We start from the raw sequence: 21,312 nt of genomic DNA, 5'->3' as shown, positions 1-21,312 counted from the left end.
TATGTAATGTGTCCCCAATGAATCAAAAAATATATCATTATATATTTTGTCTTTATAGGGAAAAAAGCATTTACATTCAAGAAAGGTTTCAGTTCTTTTTTTTTTTCAAATTTACAAATCTGTCACAAGTTCAGTAGTACAAATATAGATTTTCTGCTTGAAATGAGTTGATCAGATACAGTGTGTGATTTCCCTGCAAATCTCATTTGTGTGTGTGCACATGTACAGTATCACATATGTTTATGCCAAGTATGTGTGCGTGTGTGTGTGTGTGTATGTGTGTGTGTCGGAGACGGGGTAAATTGCTTCTTTTTTTTCTTTTCACGCCACCGTCACAGCTGCGTCTCCCTGTCTGTGTTGATGTCTGAGGTGTGTTGTGACTGTTCCGAGTTGGAAACCGCAAACTCCTCCTTCCTGAGTGCCTCCAGCTCCGTCCCGCCATTGGCCAGAGCGCCGTGGACGCCATTCCTCTCCTCCTTCTTTAGCTGGCGGCTGAGCAGGACAAAGCCTGGGATGCAAATGATGAAGGAGATGGTCCGCAGGCCCAGCGTCAGGCCCAGGTAGGCTATCCTGAGAGGGGGAGGTGGGAGAAGCAACCATGAGGAGAAACAGCGGATGGCCGACAGAGCAACAGGAAGCTTTAGTCTTTATCCTGTGGGACTCAATTCGCCACCAAGTCCAGGACTTCAAGCCCTCGGTGTCTAAGAGGAACCGAAAATGCTCTCTAATGGAGGCTGTAATTCATTTCATTTCCAAGATCTTGTCTCAGTCATCACTCATCATCAGTCATCACATTCGTAATTGAAGATGCTCTGGATTATTGAAAGGTAAATGGGAAATTTCGAAAAAAGTGTAAAACATAAAGAAAATTGAGCAATGAGGCCACTTTGTGTTAACAGGGTGGCAACAATCATGTTCTAGCATCTCAAGATAAACTCCCTTCCTTTCACAACAGATGTGCAGATTGTCATCGTGCAAGACACTAGAAACCAAACGCAAACAACAACAATAATATAACAATAACAATATAATAATAGATCGGATTTATATAGCGCTTTTCCAAGCACTCAAAGCACTTTACATTGAAGCCATTAATAATTCACACCATCTAAACACGCAGTAAGACAGATCAACACAACAAAAAATGACTGTTTGTAGGTGTGATTCCGTGTGCTACCTGTAGGCGGTGGTGTTGTAGATTCGACAGGCTCCGATGCCTCCGCACCTCTTCTGACCCCATTTCAGGCATGTGGTGTCGATGATTGCTCCAAAGTAGATGGGCGCCGGGATCCCCGCTGTGAGTCCGAAAGCACCGACAGGCAAAAAGACACCATCAACGCCACAGGTCTTCCAGAATGAAAACAAAATACAAAACCCCTCGCAATTTTTTTTTTTTTGGGGGGGGGGAATGAGGCTTTGCCTCTGGGAAGTGACAGGACGGATGTAGCAAGTTGAATGCAAATTAAAATCAACAGAAACAAAACAGACTAATTGGGAAGTTCCATAGGTCTGAAACCAGTTTTGCATGTCACCCAAAGTAACCCTCCAATAACCAATTTAAGACAGCATCAGTGAGGCTGGAGAAGCCCTGCTGGAAGCTCTAATGAACGAGGATCTGGGGAACTTTGAGTCTGAATTATTTGAATATATATATATATATATATATTTATTTATTTCTAGCTTGCCAAATTTTCCTCAGGCAGCCAAATGATTCTAACACTTTTCACTGTCCCTTTACATTATGACGGAGCAGAATGTGTTTCTGTGGACGACTCACCCAGGGTGCGTGTGGCCAGAGCATGGAAACCGAGTGCCAGTGACTTCAGCTGGGGTCGGATGCACCTGGACCAAAAAAAAGAAGTGTGCAATGTCGTCACATCACAGGCTTCTGTGACTATGATCCCAAAGAAAAATCTGATAGCTGACAAGAGGAAAACAGATCTCACATGTACGTCCAGTAAAATGCACTTTGTTTTGACGTATGTAAGAATAAAAATAAAAAATAAAAATCCCAACAGCTGAAAAGGCACCCAGTGAAACTGAAGGAAAGAACTTGTTAAACCACAGAGTTAAACTGTAATGATGATGCGACGGCGCTGTGGTTAATCTACATTTACCAATGCAGATGAAAAGCAACTATGTGCACAAAGCATCAATGAATCAGGTGCAGACTGTTGTGGCTGTTCTGAAGCCGCAAACCCGTGACCTCCTCGCATTGGTGCGCGGAAATTAAAGAGTAAGTGGTTAATTTATTGTTGTTTCAATCAGGCCAGTGCATTCCGAGCAGGTCAGCTGACATGGCTTTAGGAGATTTTGCATGTGTTCTTGCGTGCCAGTCTTAATGCACAGTTCTCTCTCGCCCGCTCTCTCTCTCTCTCTGTACATCTTGTGTTAGTGTGTTGAAAGAGGGATCAATATCGGCCTGTTTATTGGCCCGTAAGGCACGGAGCTGAGAATAAAGGGGCACAAGGCCAGCGCTGTTGTTTTTTTTTATTATGCATACGTCAGTGGAACGAGTCAGCCAGCAGAGGGCTGTGTGGCGCACTGGAACGTGCTCCCAGGCAAACACACTTTGCAAGGCGTTAGTGCAAACAAAGTATTTACGGTCCAAGAAATGGGAAAAAGTCCATCAGTTGCTTTGGCAAATAAACCAGATGAATAGCATGTAGTTCTAGAAATAACACCTTCTGTGATGTCACAAAGGGAACTGATTCATTAGTGACACCAGTCGCAGGTGGGTGACAACAACTCCCTCCAAAAGACTGCCGTGTTTTTTCACCACAAAAAAATCAGTTTCAACAGGAAGCCCCAAACCGAGCATTTTGGCCGGAGGCTGTAAACAGCGGGCTAAATGTGCAGCATCCAGGAGATCTTATTAAATTGTTTAAACCTGCTCCACAAAATAAAAGGGTTTAAAGTTTGGATGCAGGTTCCTTTCAGGTAAAACCGAGGTGGTAACACCTGGACAACAAACGGTTGCCTCCCTCGTTAGATTCTTCCAAACGAGCGCCATGTGCTCGTTGTGTGTTTCTGCTGCGCACACACCCAGCAGCCAGCCACACAACACAACACACAAACGGCACCAATTTCTTCTGACTGTGCCGTCACACAATTACTGAAGAATGTCGCACTCATCTCTCCTTCACACGCGTTCCGCCACTTGCAGATCAGCACATCCACAGAAAAAAAGTTAGCAACCCGGCAGCCTGCCCGACCTAATTTGTGGGCCCGAGATCAGAGAGATTTGCTATCAAAGTGCAGAGTGATTCTCAGCCGGCCACATCCTCCGGCTGGGATAAAAGTCCTTAGTGTTGTTATTGGGTGCGGAGCGTTCGTAACAGCGTGTTTGATGCAGCCCAGCACAAAGACAATAAAGCACACGGACTTTACCAACAAACAGAAGAGGAGCTAAAATAAGGGCCCCTTTATCATCTCCTGGGGGTGCTTTCATCTGAGAGGAAGCAGAATATAATAATAATTTTTTTTTAAAAAAGCTTCCCCCGAAATTTGCTTTTTGGAAAGATTAAAGCCCAAAAAGTCCAAATTAAAAAAAACTGACTTCAAGCAGAAGTTTGACATTTAAAAATGTTTTTTTTAAACTCTTAACATTCATCGTAGGAAATCAGAAAATTGAATCGGACACTGCCAACTATGCCGATCACTGCAGGCAAACTTCAGGCTGAACAGCAGCAACAAGAGCGGAAACGACGACTCCGATATATAATATTAACCGCACGTCTCCGCCAGAGCCCGAAGGCAGGGAAGCGGGAAAATTCACATAAAGGTACTTGCATTAAAAGCAAAGACAACGAGCTCGTGCTGTGCGATCGGCTGATAGCTTTCAGAATCTGACCTGATGAGGATCATGTAGCCCGGAGTCCCGCCCAGAGAGATGATGAAGGAAGTGATGACGGAGAGAGCCAGGAAGTAGGGGAACATCCTGTCGCAGTCGTCCGTGTGCGGGCACGGACCGGCGCCCGCCGTGAAGTTACCGGCCACGCCCACACAGCTGCAGTTAGAGAAGACCTGGAGACACACACACACACACACACACACACACACACACACACACACACACACACACACACACACGGTAGACCATGTTAAGCAGTGGATAAAAACATTTTTTGTTTTTGCATGCGATACATGGAAACGAGTGGAGCTTAGTGCTGCCCCCTCTTGGCCAGGTGTGGTATGAACAGGAAGCCAGGACTGACAGATAACATATGCAGACATATTGTTTGAGTCCTTGTGCACATATAATTTGGTCCAAATAAAGGAAGTTTGTTTTTATATCATTTTTTGAAAAAGAATATTTTAATAAACATTTTAATGAAACTTTGATCTAAATCTAAACATCTGTTTGCTCACGGTGTTTTTTCCCGAGCCGGACGTGCTGGTGCAGCCAGCCAGGCAGGGGGAGACGTAGGTGATGCCGTTCTCTCCACATATGGGGTCCCAGTCGCTGGGTGAACACTGGCAGTTGGAGTTGCACTCGGTGATGACGGACTGTTCGTCGTAGGAGATTGTTTCCACGCTGGGAAGCGGAAAGAGAGCTTCAATAGGTGGCAAACACTTGATTGATGAGGTTCAGCTTCAATCATGGTCCAGACAGTAAAAAAAAAAAAAAAAAAACATAATAGCATTATCATTTTATTTTGATTTTTATGTTCTTTCTTTTTTTCAACAATATAAATCCTTTTTTTCCCAGTAGTGTAACATCTAAGATGAATCATTTTAATCAGAAACTGGAAAGGCATTTTTTTTTAAATCTCCAAACCAGAGGCCCATGAAGAGGACTTGCTATGTTCCACTACAACTACACAACATCAGGCATTGAGGCTTTCGACAATGCCTATATATAAATCATTGAGCGAAAGCACAGTTTTGTCAGAAAACCAACTCACTCAGGGTCAATGCATCTGCAGTCACATTTACTCTGGAAACAGCAGCACCGTGAAACATATCGGTGCTGTTTGGTGATCCTTTGTCCCTCTGTAGTGGTTTTGGCGGGAAAAGGCAGGAAGTGAGGCCTGCTGTGTGGAGCTTTTATAAGCTTGGGAGGTGTGGCCAAGAGTCTTGTGACTGAATCATTGCTTTTCTGAGGAAACTAAAAGGCTTCCATGCATCGTATTTATAGTGAGTGCTCTCTCTCTTAACATTAATCTTGCTGCACATCGAGCAGTTATATTATATCTGCATGTCTAATGCCAAGCACAGCGTACTACACACACTTCTTTGAGTGCATGGAGAGTGGCTTAATAAAAAAGACAACAACATTGAGTGCATGCAAAACTGACTGTGAGTAAATGGGAAAGTACTTTCGTAAAAGTAAAAGATATATATTTTCCTTCTTTAAAGTGATTATTTACACTTTTGCTCATCTCTGTAAATTCATCGACAATCTCTCTAAAAAAATATTATTTTCTCCACAACTGCATTTGTTTACATGGGCAGAGTGCAAAGGATGATGGGTATCCATGTGCTGATGGTAATTGTAGTTCCTGTTTCCCTCATGTCTGATTTGCTTCAGATTAAACAAAAAAAAAACAAACAAAAACCTGAATGAAGGAAGAACCAATCAAACTGAAAACTGCCCTCGACTGGGCATCACACAGCGGCGACCTCGTGAAAAGACTGACCTGCTGTAGGAAACGGTCACTCCGGCGATCTTGGCGTTCTCGCAGCTCATGGCGAAGAAGAGCATGGACAGCACGTAGCCGATCAGAGACGTACCAAAGGCAAACTTGGCCGCGCCTATGAGGTTCAGCTTCATCCTCTTCATCAGCAGACCCCCGGAGAACATCCCCAGCGCCACGGCTGGGATGTTGATCACACCTTAAAACAAAAAGAAGTAGTAAAAAGAAATCATGGCGTTAGTATTCGGCTGAAACTGGACTTGAAACTGGAGCAGGGATGAGGCCCTGTTTAAAAAAAAAGAAAGAAGAAGCTTTGATTTGCACCATACTAAAACATACTATGGCGTTAGTGTGTGCACATGTGCTTTTTATCTGCCGCCTCCCTCGACGCCGTCAGCGCGGCCACTAATAAAACATTCTCTTTCATCTGCGCCGGCCCTGGCCTGGTGCACGCAGCTGCCCGCACCGAGCCCTATGTGGCATCGCATGTGTGCATGTGTGTGTGTGTGTGTGTGTGTGTGTGTGTGTGCGTGCGGACACTTTAATCCGCGCCATCAGCTTCATTAAAAATTTCACTTAGCACGCCTATTAATTTGCAATAATAGTGGAGAGCTTTGAGAGCAGCTCGCGCCTGTTCGTGCGCTGCATGACAACAGGAGCAGCGTCATCCAGTTGTTCTCGTGTTAACGCTGCACCCGGCAGCACCCAGAGGGCCTTCATGTGTTGTAGGGAGTGAGAAAGAAAGGCTTTTCATTTAATGCATGCATTAAATATACATATATATATGTATATATATATATGTATATTTAATGCATGCATTAAATATATATATATGTATATATATATTTAATGCATGCATTAAATATATATATACATTTATATATATATATATATGATGGGCATCACAAAGACAACTATCTTTATATATATACTGTATATACATACGTTTTTACTTATTTATTTATTTTCATTCATCCCATGCAAAGAGCTCTACATGCTGCCTGGGATCTGTTTCTGTTCGTCCAGGTGGTCTCTGTGTCGTTATGTTTAGAGAGGCGGCCGACGACGTGGCCGACGTGGCCGACGCTGCGTGTGAGCTCACCCATCAAGAAGTTGGCCTTGGACGCCGACTGCCTGAAGTGCTGCTCGATGTACTTGGGCTTGTAGGTGACCATGCCGATGAGGGAGTTAAGCTGGATGATTGTCACACACAGGTAGATCAGGTAGACGCGGTGGCCCAGCAGCGTGCGCAGCGTCGGGAAGAAGTCTGCAGGGAGACACAGTTTCAAGAGGCGCGGCGCTCACAGACGGTCGTGCTACAGCTGTTGAATCACGGATCGCAAATTTTCTCAGAAACATGAAATGTTCATTCGAGGGACTGTAGTTTGACCATCACCTTCCATTTTAAATCCAAGCTGCAAACATGCAGTTTTGGGAAAAACATGCCCTTTGTGATGTCACAAAGTGCCGTGATACCTGTCCCAGGCCAGTGAGGCCGAATAGCCCCTCCAGCCAAGTGTTAGACCAACTGGATTTTTCCCCCTTTTCAATTGTGCGAAAGATTTAACAAAGCTCGAGTTTCAGCAGGAAGCTCAAACTTTTGCAGGAGGCTGTAAACAGAGGGCTAAACATAACGCTATTTTTTATTTTATTTTTTTTTTAGAATTGCTGATCAGACAGTTGCTCAACTGAAGTCGAGGACGACAAACAAAAAGTATGATCACATAAAGAAGGATGGACTCCTCCTCTTCCAAATGCCTCCTCACCTTTGGCCATCTCCACAAAGGTGGTCTTGCTTTCGGCAGGATACTTGTGCTTCTGGAGAGGAGAGTCTTCCGGAGGCCTCCGCGGCCCGGACAGGGGCAGGGAGCGCGGCAGGAACCAGAAGGGGATGGCGGCCAGCAGGGTGATGACCCCGGCGATGAGGTAGCCCAGCCACCAGGCCCCCACCCAGCGGGCGTCTGCCGGGGTGATGGTGATGCTCTCTGTGGCAGCAGCGGGGGATTAATATCACCTCAGTTCAGGTCTGTAAACTTCATATTTAACTTGACATTTCTCAACATATTTGTAAACTTTACACCTCGGACAAGGTTTTCTAAAACAACCATCTTTGAGTTTTTGCCAGTGTAAAACTGATAGGACATAAAACTTTGTTTTTAATATTTTATGAGCCATCCCAATCAATGCAGTGCAGTTAATGGGTACCTTTCAGGGAGCAGCATGTGGAAACAATCTGATCAATTGTTTCAGAGTGCGTGTTGTTGAAATTCAGTCCACCTGAGGCCCACCTGTCTTCCACCTGCCCCCCCTCCCCCTTCTTCATCTTCCTCCCCGCTGCACTCTATTTGATTGTAACTGATCCCAGAGCTTTGTCCGGCCTTCCGCCCTCCTTATTTAGCTAATTGCCGCTAATCCCGAGCAGCACACTTGCTGCTGCAGATAACATCTCGCCTTGTTTCCTTTATGAATGAAAGACCTATTTCTGCCCCGTGGAAACAAAATGTCAGAAAGAAAATCGACGTGTGTGTGCGCTCACCCATCGCTACAAATCCAATGTCCACATAGATTTTAGCACACAGGGAGCCCAACAGGTAGCCAAAGACGGGCCCCACCACGGAAATGGTCTGCACACAGCCTGGAAAACAGCACAAACACAGACGTTTAGACACAATGTTTAAACCTATCTTTCTATCTATCTATCTATCTATCTCTCTATCTATCTATCCTTTTACAGTCGTTGCTGAGTCATCGGCAATTTCGACCGCCTGCCAGCTTGAGCATCCTGGACTTACGTTTTATTTTGGCTCGTTGTGCCTTATTGGTATTTACTAGTTACAGCATGTTACTTTTTATTTTGTGGAAACTGCTGAAATGGACAGGGAAAGTATTTATCCATCTGTCAGTCCAGTTCTGCCTCAGGCGCCGAGAATTTCAGATCTGAGATCTCCCTCAAAAAAGAAAAAAAAAAAAAAAGAAGTTGCATTCAATCAATTCCTGTTAAAGTCGCCTCGGGGGGATGGGAGTGGCGAAGTACGCCAAGGGTGACAAAAACAAGAAGCCACTTTTCTAAAAAAAAAAACCCACAGACATGCCATAGCGATTAGTGGGCCGACTTTTATCAGAACTGGAGGGTGTTTCCATCCAAGGTGATGTGGACGTAGAGGAAACAGCGCCAGTGTTTCTACTTTACACCAAACTGTTTGTTACAACACGGCTCAGCGCGCAGTGGATCTCCACGGGGGCAAAGTTAACATTGTTAGCCAGCAGCAACAAATCCTCCTCGCACGTGACACTTTTCTCTCTGAATGCTCTCTGTGGGAGACGTGCGATGAATCCCAAGGGTGACCGCGGCGTTTCTCTGCGTGCTTCCTTTAGTTTGTGCTTCAGCGCTGTGTGTAATCTGCCGACGTGTGGCGCAAAAAAAGGGGGGATTCACGGTTTACGACACACATTGACGCAAAAAAAAATGGATAAATAAATAAATGCATAAACAAGAAGTTAAATAGGTAAATTAAAGCATCACTGTTGCACTTGGCAGGATCTCCAGCAGGTCCTGGCAGTGGTGTTGGGAGGTGGTCTAATGAGCCCGGAGCAGCTCTGTGTGTGGTCCGCATTTGCATTTGCATTTGTTTTAACGCTAGAAGGAGCGTCATGCGCAGCATTTTCTTTTTGTGTGTGTGTGTGTGTGTGTGTGTGTGTGTGTGTGTGTGTGTGTGTGTGTGTGTGCATTTTTTTTTAATGCTCCAAATGTCACACTGTCAGTTGTGAGCTTCCTGTGTTTAATTAAAGGCACTCCTCCGCGGGCGTAGTTTCACATCCCAGAGGGCAACAGCAAGAGCGGCGCTCCGGATTCATATTTTATTAATTGTGTTGTACAAAAGACTCGCCAGCGCTGGCTGACTTCTAGATGGCATTCTTTCCAACACTCAGGAGAGGGGGGAGGGGGAGGGGCAGGGGAAGGGGGAGAGGGACGGGACAGTTTCCGTACCAACATACAGCGCCGCGTTTTCCTCCGTGGCGAAATCATCGATGTAGGAGATGCCGAGAGGCTGGACGGGGGTCTCCCCGATCCCACGCAGGACGTTCCCCAGGAGCACGTAGATCCACATGGACAGGTTGGACTCGCCCTCGCACCCTGCAAGGGGGCAAACGGGTCAGCGTCTGCTAGCAGGAAGTGCATGTCGTGCGTTTTGCCCCGTGCAGATTCTCACCTCTGTCAGGCACCTGGGCCACCTGACCGGCGCCGGCCGAGTCTGCCGACGAGCAGGGCGCAGGGTTCACCGTCGAGTTGACCACCCACCGCACGGACGTCTCAAACTCGTAGCTGTACAGGGACGGGGTGGCGGGTGGATGAACCAGAGGCTCCACTGGCGACTGGAGGAGGCCACTTTGTTTTTTCACTCACCGTCCGATGATGAAGTGAGGCAGAGCGATGATGAAGGTCCCGATGGACATCAGCACGCAGCCGACCGCGATGATCTTTGGCCGGTGGAGCTTGGCGCCGAAGTAACTGACGAACGCGATCACCAGCAGGTTTCCTGGTGAGGCACGTACGGAGGAGGCAGGCTGAAACAAACTGGGACCTGCAGGGCAGCGCTTACCCCCTCTCGAAAAAAAGTGCTGGTTCAAAAACCAAACCAGTGTGTGTGATTGTCACATGATGTTTCCCGCCGTCATGACAACACCTTTTTAAATTTGCTTTCGTGCGAGGAGTTCCTGCATGAAATATTTACAGCGGAGGCTTCAGATTTTAAGTGTGAGGTAGACTGCTGCTGCGTCCCTAATTTGAAAGGCAGATGAGGTTTAGCGTCTCACACGAGGAAGGTTACCTTCCTCCTGCTCATCCTCTTTATCCTGCGTGTTCTTTATTATTTACAGCCTGGGGCAGCAAGACATGAAAAAAAAAAAAAAAACCCCAACAACAATAAAAAACAATCAACTGAGGTGAAAACCAAACAAAAGGCAACCGGGTGGAAAACATGCTTATTGTCGCCGTTTGTCGTTGAAAGTCATTGTGCGCGTGTTGAAAAGGTGCCGTGGAAAGAGAAGCTGCATCATTGTGAATGGTCCTCGTCTTTGTGTTGGCCGGGTGACGTCAGCCGCTACCCCTCGCCATCCCCGCGCGTGTGTGTGTGTGTGTGTGTGTTCCAGGTAAATCATAAATCCCAAGCGAGCTTAAGCCCTCTCACAAAATCTGATTTTAAGCCTGTAAGTGACCTAACAGCGGCCTCCCCCACACTCTGTGCCACTGTTTCGCTGTTTCTATTAATCCATTCAGTCATTCATTCATTCATGATAAACTGCCCCATTGTGCAGTATCTTAAGTGCTAACATACAACTCTCTCAAGTTGGGGTCGCCCCTCCTCTCCCCTCCACCTTACGCTGTCTTCCTTCCTCGTCGCCATCCCCAACCCCCTTTTTTTTTTTACGCTGTTGGTGCTGCCTCCATGTTGCCCTAGCAACAGTCCTAAGGAGGGGGAAAAAAACAAGCCTGTTGCCTAGGCCACACGAGACCAGACGCAGGGGGGGAATATGGAGGCAGCGCGAGATCAGGGCTAATCAGTTCTGATGCTGTCGGAGGTGTCCGTCCTCCGTCCTCCACCTTTACCATTGACGGGCTGCGGAACGTGCAGAGCAGATTGTAACTAATGTTTTATGCTCAGGAAGCGTCAGCCGGCAGCGATGGCCGCAGCGAGAGCGCCGAGACTTTCATCTTGCCTGTTTGGTTCTCATCTCCCTCTCTTATGACTCTTTAATAACCCGCGAGCTGAACGTACAAGCCATAAATAAGTGGCCTAGAAATATAGTTGCAGAGCGAGTGAACTCGCTTTTCTGAATGAGATCCACGGCCGCCTGACAAACTGCAAAGAGGTGTCAATTAAAATGACTTTTGTGAGACAAACGTCGGCTAATGAGCGAGAGTTTTGAAAACTGGCGCTGATGTCTCACAATCGAGTCGCTGAATTCGCTTCCGAGTCGATACTGACCGGAGGAAGTTTTATTTTTCCACTTCCTGTTTACATATGTTGTTTAATCTCAGGATTTGGTGGTTTAATGTTGCAGATATTTTGCTTCATGAGGTACAGCACAAATATACTAAGAAATAAGTGCACGTTATATCATTTCAGCTCATTCCTATCGCACTCGTTTAAGGGTGAATCTTTCGACAAAGCTTTTTCATGTTGTACATTACAACACCTCCAAGTCTGCTGCCAACAAAGCAGATGATTTGGATATTCTTTTTCCCATTCGTGGTCCTGAACGACCCTGGTGTCAGGTGTTTCAAAAAGCTCTGCCACTGAACCTTTATTTACAGGAAAAGACTGAAACTATCCATCTATCTGACCTCCAAAAGCTGCATTAATAAACAGCTTCTGTTCTAAGATTTCAAATTGATTCCCAGCCTCTTGGGATTATCCGAGGCCCCAGTGTCTTCATAATGCTTGAGGTCTCTGAGAATCCATGCAAACACACTCCCGCCCCACCAGCTTAAAGTGGCGGGTAGATAAAAGTTGTTCAATGACTCACTGGCTCTGACCGTGAAATACTGAGAAAACACAGAGATAACCCACATTCACGGTGCTGTGTGTATGTGTGTGTGTGTTGGAGGGGGGAGGGGGGGGAGCAGTGAGCAACACAGCACAGAGGAGGAACCCATGTGATGCTTCATTGTCTGAAGAGAGCAGATGGCTCTAGTACCAGTTAATGGAGTCAATAAAAACATTTCCTCTAGATGAATTCAAACTCATATAACAAAAGAAGTAAATGTAAAACTGATCTATTATCGACTGGTAATGTCTTTTTAGTGTGATTGAGACAGAGCTGTTGGAAAAAAGTGGAAAATTTGTACATCTGATTGGCCTGTTTTCAATTTAAAGTTTCATTTCCCCCTTTTTCCAAATGACTGCAAAAACTGCAATAAATTCCAATGTTCCACCTGTTGCACCAGGCACGTCCGCTGGACGGGTGAAACAAATAAAGGTTGTGGCGAGAGGTTCCGCCCGGAGAGCGGGGCAGTTTCATAATGTTCTCCACGACTGGTAGTGCGTGATCTAGATTCAGTTTCCCACGTAAGAGCGCACAAATGTCCACATATGTCGGTGAGGTGGAGGCTGAGATTAGATTCAATGGCACCCACAAGACACAAAGGCACAACAACAAGCTTCGAGTCTGTATTGTCCCTGACTGACACTGTGACTCACCACACACACACACACACACACACACACACACACACACACACACACACACACCTTGCCCTCTTCTCGGGAGCCTGATGAATCCTTTATCTGCAGCTTGAATACCTCGCCGGGCCATTCATCTCTCCGTCAGCAACAAGCAGGCGGAGGCGGGAAAGTGACGGCAGTGACGGACGGGAAGACTCACCAATCTCGAAGCTCCCGTCGATGACACCGATGAGGTAACTGGGGATGTCAAAGCGTCTCTCCAGCTGCGTTATTGTGCTCTTCATGTAGCTCCCCGACAGGGCCTTTGCAAAATAGGCAAAGGACAGCGCCACCAGAAACATCTGGATGAGGAGATAAAAAGAAAGGGGGGTGGAGGTGGGAGGAAAGAATTTTCTTGTCTGAAACAAGCAAACAAACAAATGTCTGTGCACAGAAGCGTGAAAAAGGAGCGATGAGAGTCAGAAGCAGCATTCTTTAACTTCATTATCATGTGAGAGAAACCGGGGGTGTAGCGTTCACATCCGGAGACAAAGAGGAGCCGAGATGTGGGTTTTCGCCGCCGCGCATGAACTCTCTTCATTAACCCACTTTGCCCCGTCCGGCGTTCACTAATTAAAAAGCGACCGGCAATCGGGGCGGTAATGAGGCCGAGTGAAAGACGCGCTAGCCGAGGAGCCCGAGCGGAGATGTGGGACGCACGGGCGCTGAGCGGGGGAGGCGCTCGTTAATAAGTCAGGAGCAGTTCTGACGGAAGGGGCGGGGGTGAAGGTGGGGGGTGCAGGTGAGCGAAAGGTCTCCTGCAGCTGAACTCACTCAGGCCTTCTTGTTTGTTTACGGCTGTGGCGTAATAATACAGGACAAACTGAGGGCGTCCACTTCTGGCTGCAAAGCTGGTAGGAGGCTTTTTGTAAGACGCTGGAGGAGAAAGACCACCGGGGACGTGGGGTCCACAGGGCGGGGGTGTGCATCTCTCACAGTGCAAGGCCGGAGGTGCCACGCACAGCGAGACCTCTCACGCGGCCCTCCGTCGACGGAACATCCGGGTTACATAAACCTTATTACCTTAAAACCCTATTAGCTGCAAACGATGCCATTGTCACCGTTTTGCAGCCGAGGCCTTGTTTAGACTTTGGGATGAAAGGAGAGCCTGAACAAAAAGCCGAAGGGGGTTGAGGGGTTAAGTGTTCGGGGCAAGGGATGAAATGGGATTGAACCTTAATCTTCAACCCATTTCGGCAATAATGGGATGAAAAAGAAAAGTTTCAAATCCCAAATTCCTGACGCAGGAACGGGCGGCCAGATGGGGAGTGCAGAGTGAGGGAGCAGGTGGTTTCACACTGACGGAAACAATGGAGCAGATTATCTGGATTGATCAAACAGAAAATGCTTTCTGTCAACGGAAAACCATTTCAAATTTTTTTTTTTTTTAAAATGGATTATTTTGTTGTAAGACGTCATCTGTTCAGCCCACAACGTTTTAATGCACTGGAAACACGAAAGCGCTTCTTCTTTTACTTCTCATTTCATCTTTAGTGGTGGCCACAGCCAATCATCTGTCTCCTTCTCACCTTCTCTCCTTTTCTGCATCCTCTTCTCTCACACCAACTAGTTATGTCTGTATTTATATCTATATATATACATGTATAGATATACTATAAATATGCACCTTAAACTCCCCTCAAGGCCACACCTCCTCATTGCTCCTACTTCAGTTCTTAGGTATCTTTTTGCCAGTATTGAGTCCAGGTTTTGATTTGTTAAGCTCTCAGACCTCAGTGGTGTAAAAAGAAAATCACTGTTCAACCTCTCTACATGTCCAAACCATCCCAGTCTGTCCTGAACAAAATGCATCTATGGACATTTTAAATGTGCAGTGAGTTGGAGTCAAAGCGTCTGACGGTGGCTTCTAAAGCGTCCGGAAGATTTGAATGTGTGGAAAATCTCAACTTCTCTGTGAAGTTTTTTTTTTCTTTTAACATTGTTCAGACAAAACAATGGAAGCCCTGTTGTTGTTGCCGACTACAAAACACAACATGGCAACAAAACAACAATACACCACTCACAGTCACTGCGACGCTTCTTTTTGTTGACAAAGATAAACACACACACACACCAGAGTAACAGTGTGTCTGGTCCACAACAAGCAATACACGCCACGGGAGGGAAGACAAATCTTTATAACGATGAAGTTCCAGGCAGATTTGCAGAGCTCGGCTGAATTGGAAGCAGCTGACTGTCCTGCTAGAGTTTAAATCACATTAAGAGAGTTGAAGGAGGAAAAAGAACTGGGTTTGGAGCTTCCTCTGTGTCGGAGTGACAACTGGCAGCTTCCACGGCTGCGATGACGTCACTTCACGTCACGTGGGTAGGAGGATGAGCCCGCAAGAGCGCATCCTTTTCAGGATGGACGAAGGATGGACAAAGGACAACGACTTAATGATATTGAACTTCAGAGGAAGGAATCTATCATTTCCTTTAAATTTGAAATGGAAATCAAATTTGAGCAACTCAATCTAAGCGTTATTAAAGAGCCATTGCACAATCTATTAACCACTCAGAGAGGAAGGTCCAGAGCCAAAGTTGAATTTGTCACACTTGTTCACATTTAGCAGGAGACCTTGATGGTGTCATAATCGTAATGGAGAACTTCCTGTGGAAAAACAGCCTTTAAAACCCGATTCTGCGGAACGGTTGACGTTTTATGGAACTGAGTTGTCTCCAGTTTCAGTGGCGATCGGGAACATAAATAATTTTTCTATACTATTGTCACGTCAGAGCGCCAGTACTGCCGTGCCCCCATTCAATGAGATGGGTCATTCTGTTGGTGTCCCATTGGTGACTTGCACGTCTTCGGACCGTGCAAACTCCACACAGAAAGGCCCCATATTCCTCGTCGAACGCTTGGGGAAACCTGTGGCCAATAACCCTTCACTGAAAACTAAAGCTCATTAAAAATAAACAATGATGTTTGAACCTTGAAGCTCAAAAAACAACAATGAGCTGAGACAAAAAGGACCGCGTCCCACCTGGCCAGCTGGGGGAAGCCAAACAATTCTGAGAAGGAGCCGGACTCCGCCACGGCTGTGTTGTGATTCGCTGCGTGACCACCATTGTCCGAATGAGGCTTTTATTCCAGGCAAAAAGCAGCGATGGTGTCTGATCTTTTTGGGGGATTTACAAACTTTCAGCCATGGCGAAAGGAGCTGTGTGTTCAGACTTTGGATCCTGGAGATGAGACGCTGCAAAGAAGCAGCAGGAGGTTTCAGGTTTGAGAAGCTCAAAAAGAATGTCACTCAGCCCTGGCGAGCCGATGCTGCCTGTGTTCGCTTGTCATCGTAGCTTTGATTCATTCATTTTTAAATGCACATTTACGTGTAAAGACGAGAGAGATCGTAGACACAATGCTACTTTCCACCTCATGTCCCATTGGCATGTAGCAAAAGAAAAAAAACAACCTCAAAATCAAAAACAACATAATACCATAAGTGGAAGAAAAACATACAGGGACAGATCTCAAGCACGGCGTTTTCATGTTCGGCTACAAGCCCGACGTTTCCATTAGAGCCGTTACCACTGAGCAAGAGATTGCTAGATGGTTGCCAAGCAAAGATTGGGCTGATATGATGTTGGCTGTTCCTAAGCTGCTATTGGCTGCTTCTGCAGAGCTTTGACTTTGCTGCTCGATGCTGTTCGATGACTTAACAACACTTGATTGATGCTCTGTGGAAGAGCTGCCTCTTGCAACTTGTCATGTCAGAAGAACAGTGCAAAAAAAAAAGAAAGATCATTGACCTTCATCATCCTAATTCCACACCAATTCCACACCCCACTCCTGAATGGCGAAAACTTTTCCTGTTTGCAGTGTTCTAGATCTCGCAGCGAGAACCCCTCTCACACACGGTGACGTTTAGAATGCGGAACACAAGCAGCAGCGAGTACAGGAGAAGAAAAAGGCGTGCGCTGAATGCCAGACGCTGCTGCGTACCTTCAGGCTGGTGCAGGGAGACGAGCGCGACTCTCCGGGTGCTGCGGCGGCGGCGGCGGCATCACCGCGGCCGTTCCACTGCGGCCGTCCCTGGTCGCCGGCCATCCTCCCGTAACGTCTCGGCGTCTCCTCAGCGGAAGTCTCCCACGCATGTAAATCCTCGGCACTGATGCATGCAACCCTGAAAATGGATAATTCAAGCATGTGACCCACTTCTCATCCTCGCCGTGCAAAGGGGGAGGAAAAAAGATAGAAAGAAAAGGAAACATGTCTGCAGCAGCTGGCAAACAAACAAACAAACAAACATGAGGTCCTCCATGTGTTCTAGATCATAGGGATTAGATGACACAGGTAATGTGTATGTGTCTGTGCTTGTGTGTGTGTGTGTGTGTGCTTGTTTCCCAGAACAAAGGCTTTTTTATTTCTCCCCGACTATTTTCAGCCACGCAATCAAAACCTCACATGTACGTTACTGTGCAGCTCAGCCGGCAGCAGCAGACATCATGTGGTCACAGAAAACGGGGCCGTAAAGTCAGAGTTGTTTGGCGAGAGAAAAAAAGCTGTGATTTCTTTTTCTTTTTTTTCCTTCAAGGCCTCGTGTTGTGTCCGTGTGATGATCTGAGCTGCTCGTGACGGAGCCTTTCCATGTTTAATTGCTGCATCTACAGAAAACAGCATTTTTTTTTATTTTTTTTTTTTAGCCCTTTGTTTACAGCCTCCTGCTAAAATTGTGAGCTTCCGCATGTTTGAAATGGCTATGAAAGGTTAATTAAAGTCTGTCACCGAGCTGGTGGAGGTTTCAGTGAGATGTCAGGCCCATTTCTGTCCGACACGCCTTCTTTGAAAAGAAAAACAAGATGAAGAAGTAAAAGACAGGCTTCTAGTTCCAGGTTTATTGACAGCACAGGAACACAGGTCGTTGTTGTTTGAAAAACGCTGCTGATGTGTATCCTGTGCATCATCTCACATTCCAAGAAAATAAATTATTATGTGCAGTCCACACAGTTTAAAGGTCAGGTGTGTGCCACCATAGAAAAACATAGTTCGGGTGCATCTCGATGAGAAACAGCTCAAACCAAGTGTGCACCGAGTGAATTCAGTCACCTGTGAACTCGCTGTGTGAGAAAATCCCTACAGTTGCTGTAATATGTGACCTGGAAGTGCAAGAAGCACCCAGGCTGGCACTGAAATGAGGAAACCACAGTGTTTCACTCCATCGTCTGAAGCCTTCTTTTCACCAAGATACCAAACCTGTTTGAGCGCCTTTGCAAACCAACGTTTCCCTTGGAGAAAAAAATAAATAAAAATCAGGGACAGGGGTTCAGATTGTTTGTGTGGCAACACAATCGATGGTTTGCGTTCACTGGTCGCGCAATGACGCCCGGGCTGTACTTGGGCAATAGCAGACAAACAGCAGAGCTATTTGGCTAAGGTGACACACACAATAAACCTCCCTTCTACTGCTGGGGAGAAAGAGAAAAAACAACTCGGCGTTATTCAATCTGATTCCCTTTATCTCCACCTCTTGATGAAAACTGAAACGCTGCAGCTGTTGTAGGTGTTTTCTTTTATTGTTTGCTTGCTTGCTTGTGCTGGTTTTGTATAACATACTTTTTTTTTGAGAGATGCCGGAACTTTTGACGGTGTTTTTTTTTTTTTTTTTTTTGGGTCATTTGTGTTCACGAGCTCTTCGGTGCCAACTCACCCCAAAAAAAAAAAAAACAGTATCTATGAACCACTTTTGTCTATCAAGTATACACGCAACATCAGGAGGTCTAATTACATCCTGTTGACCTTTCAGGAACGATGAAGCAGTCGACGCTTCAACTGCACCTGCATGAAAACGCAAACCAATCCGAGGCTCTTTTAGTTGTTGTCGTTGTCGTCCTCGCTCAGGGACGTCTCTCTCTCTCTCTCTCTCTCTCTCTCTCTCTCTCAGCAGTCATGTGAAAGAGCGAATGCAATTGCTCCAGGGCACCAGTTAGGGATTGGTATGCAGAGCGCCAACACAGTACCATCACTATTTATGTTGGCAGCACCAACTATACCCCCTCCCCTCGCCCCCCATACCACCCCGTCCCTGAACCCACCACTGACCCCCTGCCTCTCCTCCCCCCCTATGCACCTCTTGTAGCATGTTGTCTGCATTTTCATCTCCTCCCTGAATTCCTTTTTTCCCCCTGTCGTCGAGGACCTGAGCGGCGCCGAGGGGAGGCGGCTAATCGCAACAGGTTTGACCTACTTTTGAAGGAATTAGATCAACAGCAGCTTTAAGTGGGCAAATATGAAGCGGCGGACCAACAGTGCGCCTTCCTCGCCGGCGTTCACCATCGTCCCGCCGTAGCACATCTGCGAATTTCATCAAACTGCACTGCTGATTACGCTACCGTAAAAAAATAGCTTTGAGCGAGCGTAGAAACAATTACAGCAAGTTGTTTGTTCTCAAAGGTCGCTGTTTCCACCCGTGTTCTCCACGCTCGCTCGGCTAACGCTCGCTATGTGCGTTTTGTCGCTTATCGATGAATCATGGCCGCTGACGTCTGCTCAATAATGAATGTCATACTGGAAAAGGTTTGTGTCATACTTGGTATCTGCGCGCCGCTATGCCTCCGTCCGCCCTCTGGGGACGTGGCGGCGGCGGATGGCAAGTACACACAACAAAAAAAAAAGAAGAAACCGCTGGAACGTGAATTCAGTGAGAATTATAGATGAAAACGAGGAAAAAATTATGCCAAGGCACTTTTTCTTTGTGGTCACATGGATTGCTGTGATGCATGGATTTCTTTCTTTCTTTCTTTTTTGCAGCCCGTGGGTTCCAGGAAAGATTAGCCAAAGTTAGCTCGCCCGTGCAAATCGACAGTGACTTAGCAAAGTCTGCAATGTTTAAGCGCTTCGACACGTGATCGAGCGATCAAAAGTTCAGTTGCTTAAGCGCCAGAGTGTCAAACGCTTTTCGCACTGAATTACTGGCCTTGCTTGTGTCGCCTAAGGCAACGGACGGACCAAGCCAAACGGATGCGTGGCTCTCGTTAAGGTGACCCCTGAGCCCTGAACCGCTGATGTGAAAAGGCCAGCTGGAAAATGAGACACTGATATAAGACAAAAGGCTGAAACCGCCTCCACCTTCTCTGATCTCCCTTACTGCTCCTCACCAAGGTTGCAGGTGTATCTATGCAGGCCATGAAATTACCTACACCTCATTCATCTCTTGGGTATTCAATTGTCCGTGAGAGCATTTTCCGTTTTAAATTTACTGTAAACAGTTCAAGCAAAAGGCAGCTGGATGTTGATAAAAGATTGAAAAATCACAGCGACCCACTGAAAGTTTCATCAGACCGTGCGGGTGAATTTCTGATTTTTTTTTTTGTTTGTTTAAAGTGTAAAACTGATTAACACATCTATTGTAGCATTTTTAAGACAACTCTTGCAGACCCTCCCCAGTCAGCAGTGCGCTGAACACCCTCTATGGCTTGGCTGCTGATGCTGATGCAACAGGTGAAGCCATACGTCCGTCCCTCTGTCCTATTCGCTGCCACAGAAACACTTCCCGCCTGTTTTCATTTCTGTAAACAAAACAAACAACAAAAAAAAAGACCCTAAAAACAAATTTAAAGTGTGCCTTGTCATTTCCCCCGAGCCAAAGTGTTGATGTAGTGGCCTACACACAGCCTGGACAGCCCCTACAGGTCCGGCTGCTGGGGGTGTCGAGAAGAATTTTGCACATCTCAGAATCAGGTCACTCCTCACTGCAGGACCTCCAAGAGGTTTCTGGCAGTGATTAATTGAAAGTGGGCGGGTGTGTAATGAAAACCACACACCAATGTACCAGTGTTAAAAAAAAATAAAAATTAACAAATAAATAAATGCGCAACAACAACAACAACAACAACAACAACAACAACAACAACAACAACAACAACTGTCCGATCTGGAACAATCTGCCACCGCGTTGCAGCGAGGAAACCGCACCGCCACTCACCTCTGCGTCCCGGGGAAACAGGCGGCTGAGCCTCCGGGAGATTCTCCGTGGATTTGAACAGACTCGGAGAGATTTCAGAAGGAACCCCAAACCTCCCCCCCCCCCCCCCCCCCCAAAAAAAAAGAGGGAGAGATGAGATAAAATCCTCTCCAGTCAGCCAGCCGCCGTCAAACTTCCCACGTGGATGCGGATGCTGTGACAGCGACCTTCAGAGTTCATCTCCAGCCGGCTGCCGCGCTGACTCTCGGCCAGATCAGGCGGGGATGTTGAGGGTCTGAACTCTGGGTACTCCGCCGGCTGGACCGACCGCTAACATCCGCGAAATCCGCGTCCTCTTCTTCTTCTTCTTCTTCTTCTTCTCCTTCTTCTTCTTCTTCTTCTTCTTCTTCTTCTTCTTCTCCTACTTCTTCTCCTTCCTTCTCCTCTTCCTCCTCCTCCGGGAGCGACAGCGGTGGTTTGGAGAAGAGATGAGCAGCGGAAACAGCCTCTCAGTCTGCTGTTCCTCCGTCTGTCGCCGCTCTG

The 21,312-nt window shown here is 46.6% G+C and overlaps 1 protein-coding gene across 1 annotated transcript; it reads right to left on the bottom strand.

Moving 5' to 3' along the window:
* Window positions 1-32: 32 nt before the first annotated feature.
* On the bottom strand, window positions 33-21,312 carry slco1c1 (solute carrier organic anion transporter family, member 1C1). The gene is made up of 15 exons (XM_076049947.1): window positions 20,791-21,312; window positions 16,812-16,992; window positions 13,026-13,167; window positions 10,045-10,177; window positions 9,851-9,963; window positions 9,628-9,774; window positions 8,176-8,274; window positions 7,406-7,624; window positions 6,742-6,906; window positions 5,643-5,838; window positions 4,372-4,537; window positions 3,854-4,026; window positions 1,778-1,842; window positions 1,178-1,295; window positions 33-570 (listed from the first exon to the last, which is right to left on the bottom strand). The coding sequence occupies exons 2-15, from the start codon at window positions 16,914-16,916 to the stop codon at window positions 333-335; spliced, it is 2,079 nt and encodes a 692-aa protein (XP_075906062.1). The 5' UTR covers window positions 16,917-16,992; window positions 20,791-21,312; the 3' UTR covers window positions 33-332.

Source organism: Nelusetta ayraudi, unplaced genomic scaffold (assembly GCF_046127955.1).
Source record: "Nelusetta ayraudi isolate G7.1 ecotype Tasmania unplaced genomic scaffold, CSIRO-AGI_Nayr_v1 ptg000120l, whole genome shotgun sequence".
NCBI lineage: Eukaryota > Metazoa > Chordata > Actinopteri > Tetraodontiformes > Monacanthidae > Nelusetta > Nelusetta ayraudi.
Note: the sequence above shows the minus strand (reverse complement) of the source record. Positions and strands in the feature narration are given on the sequence as shown.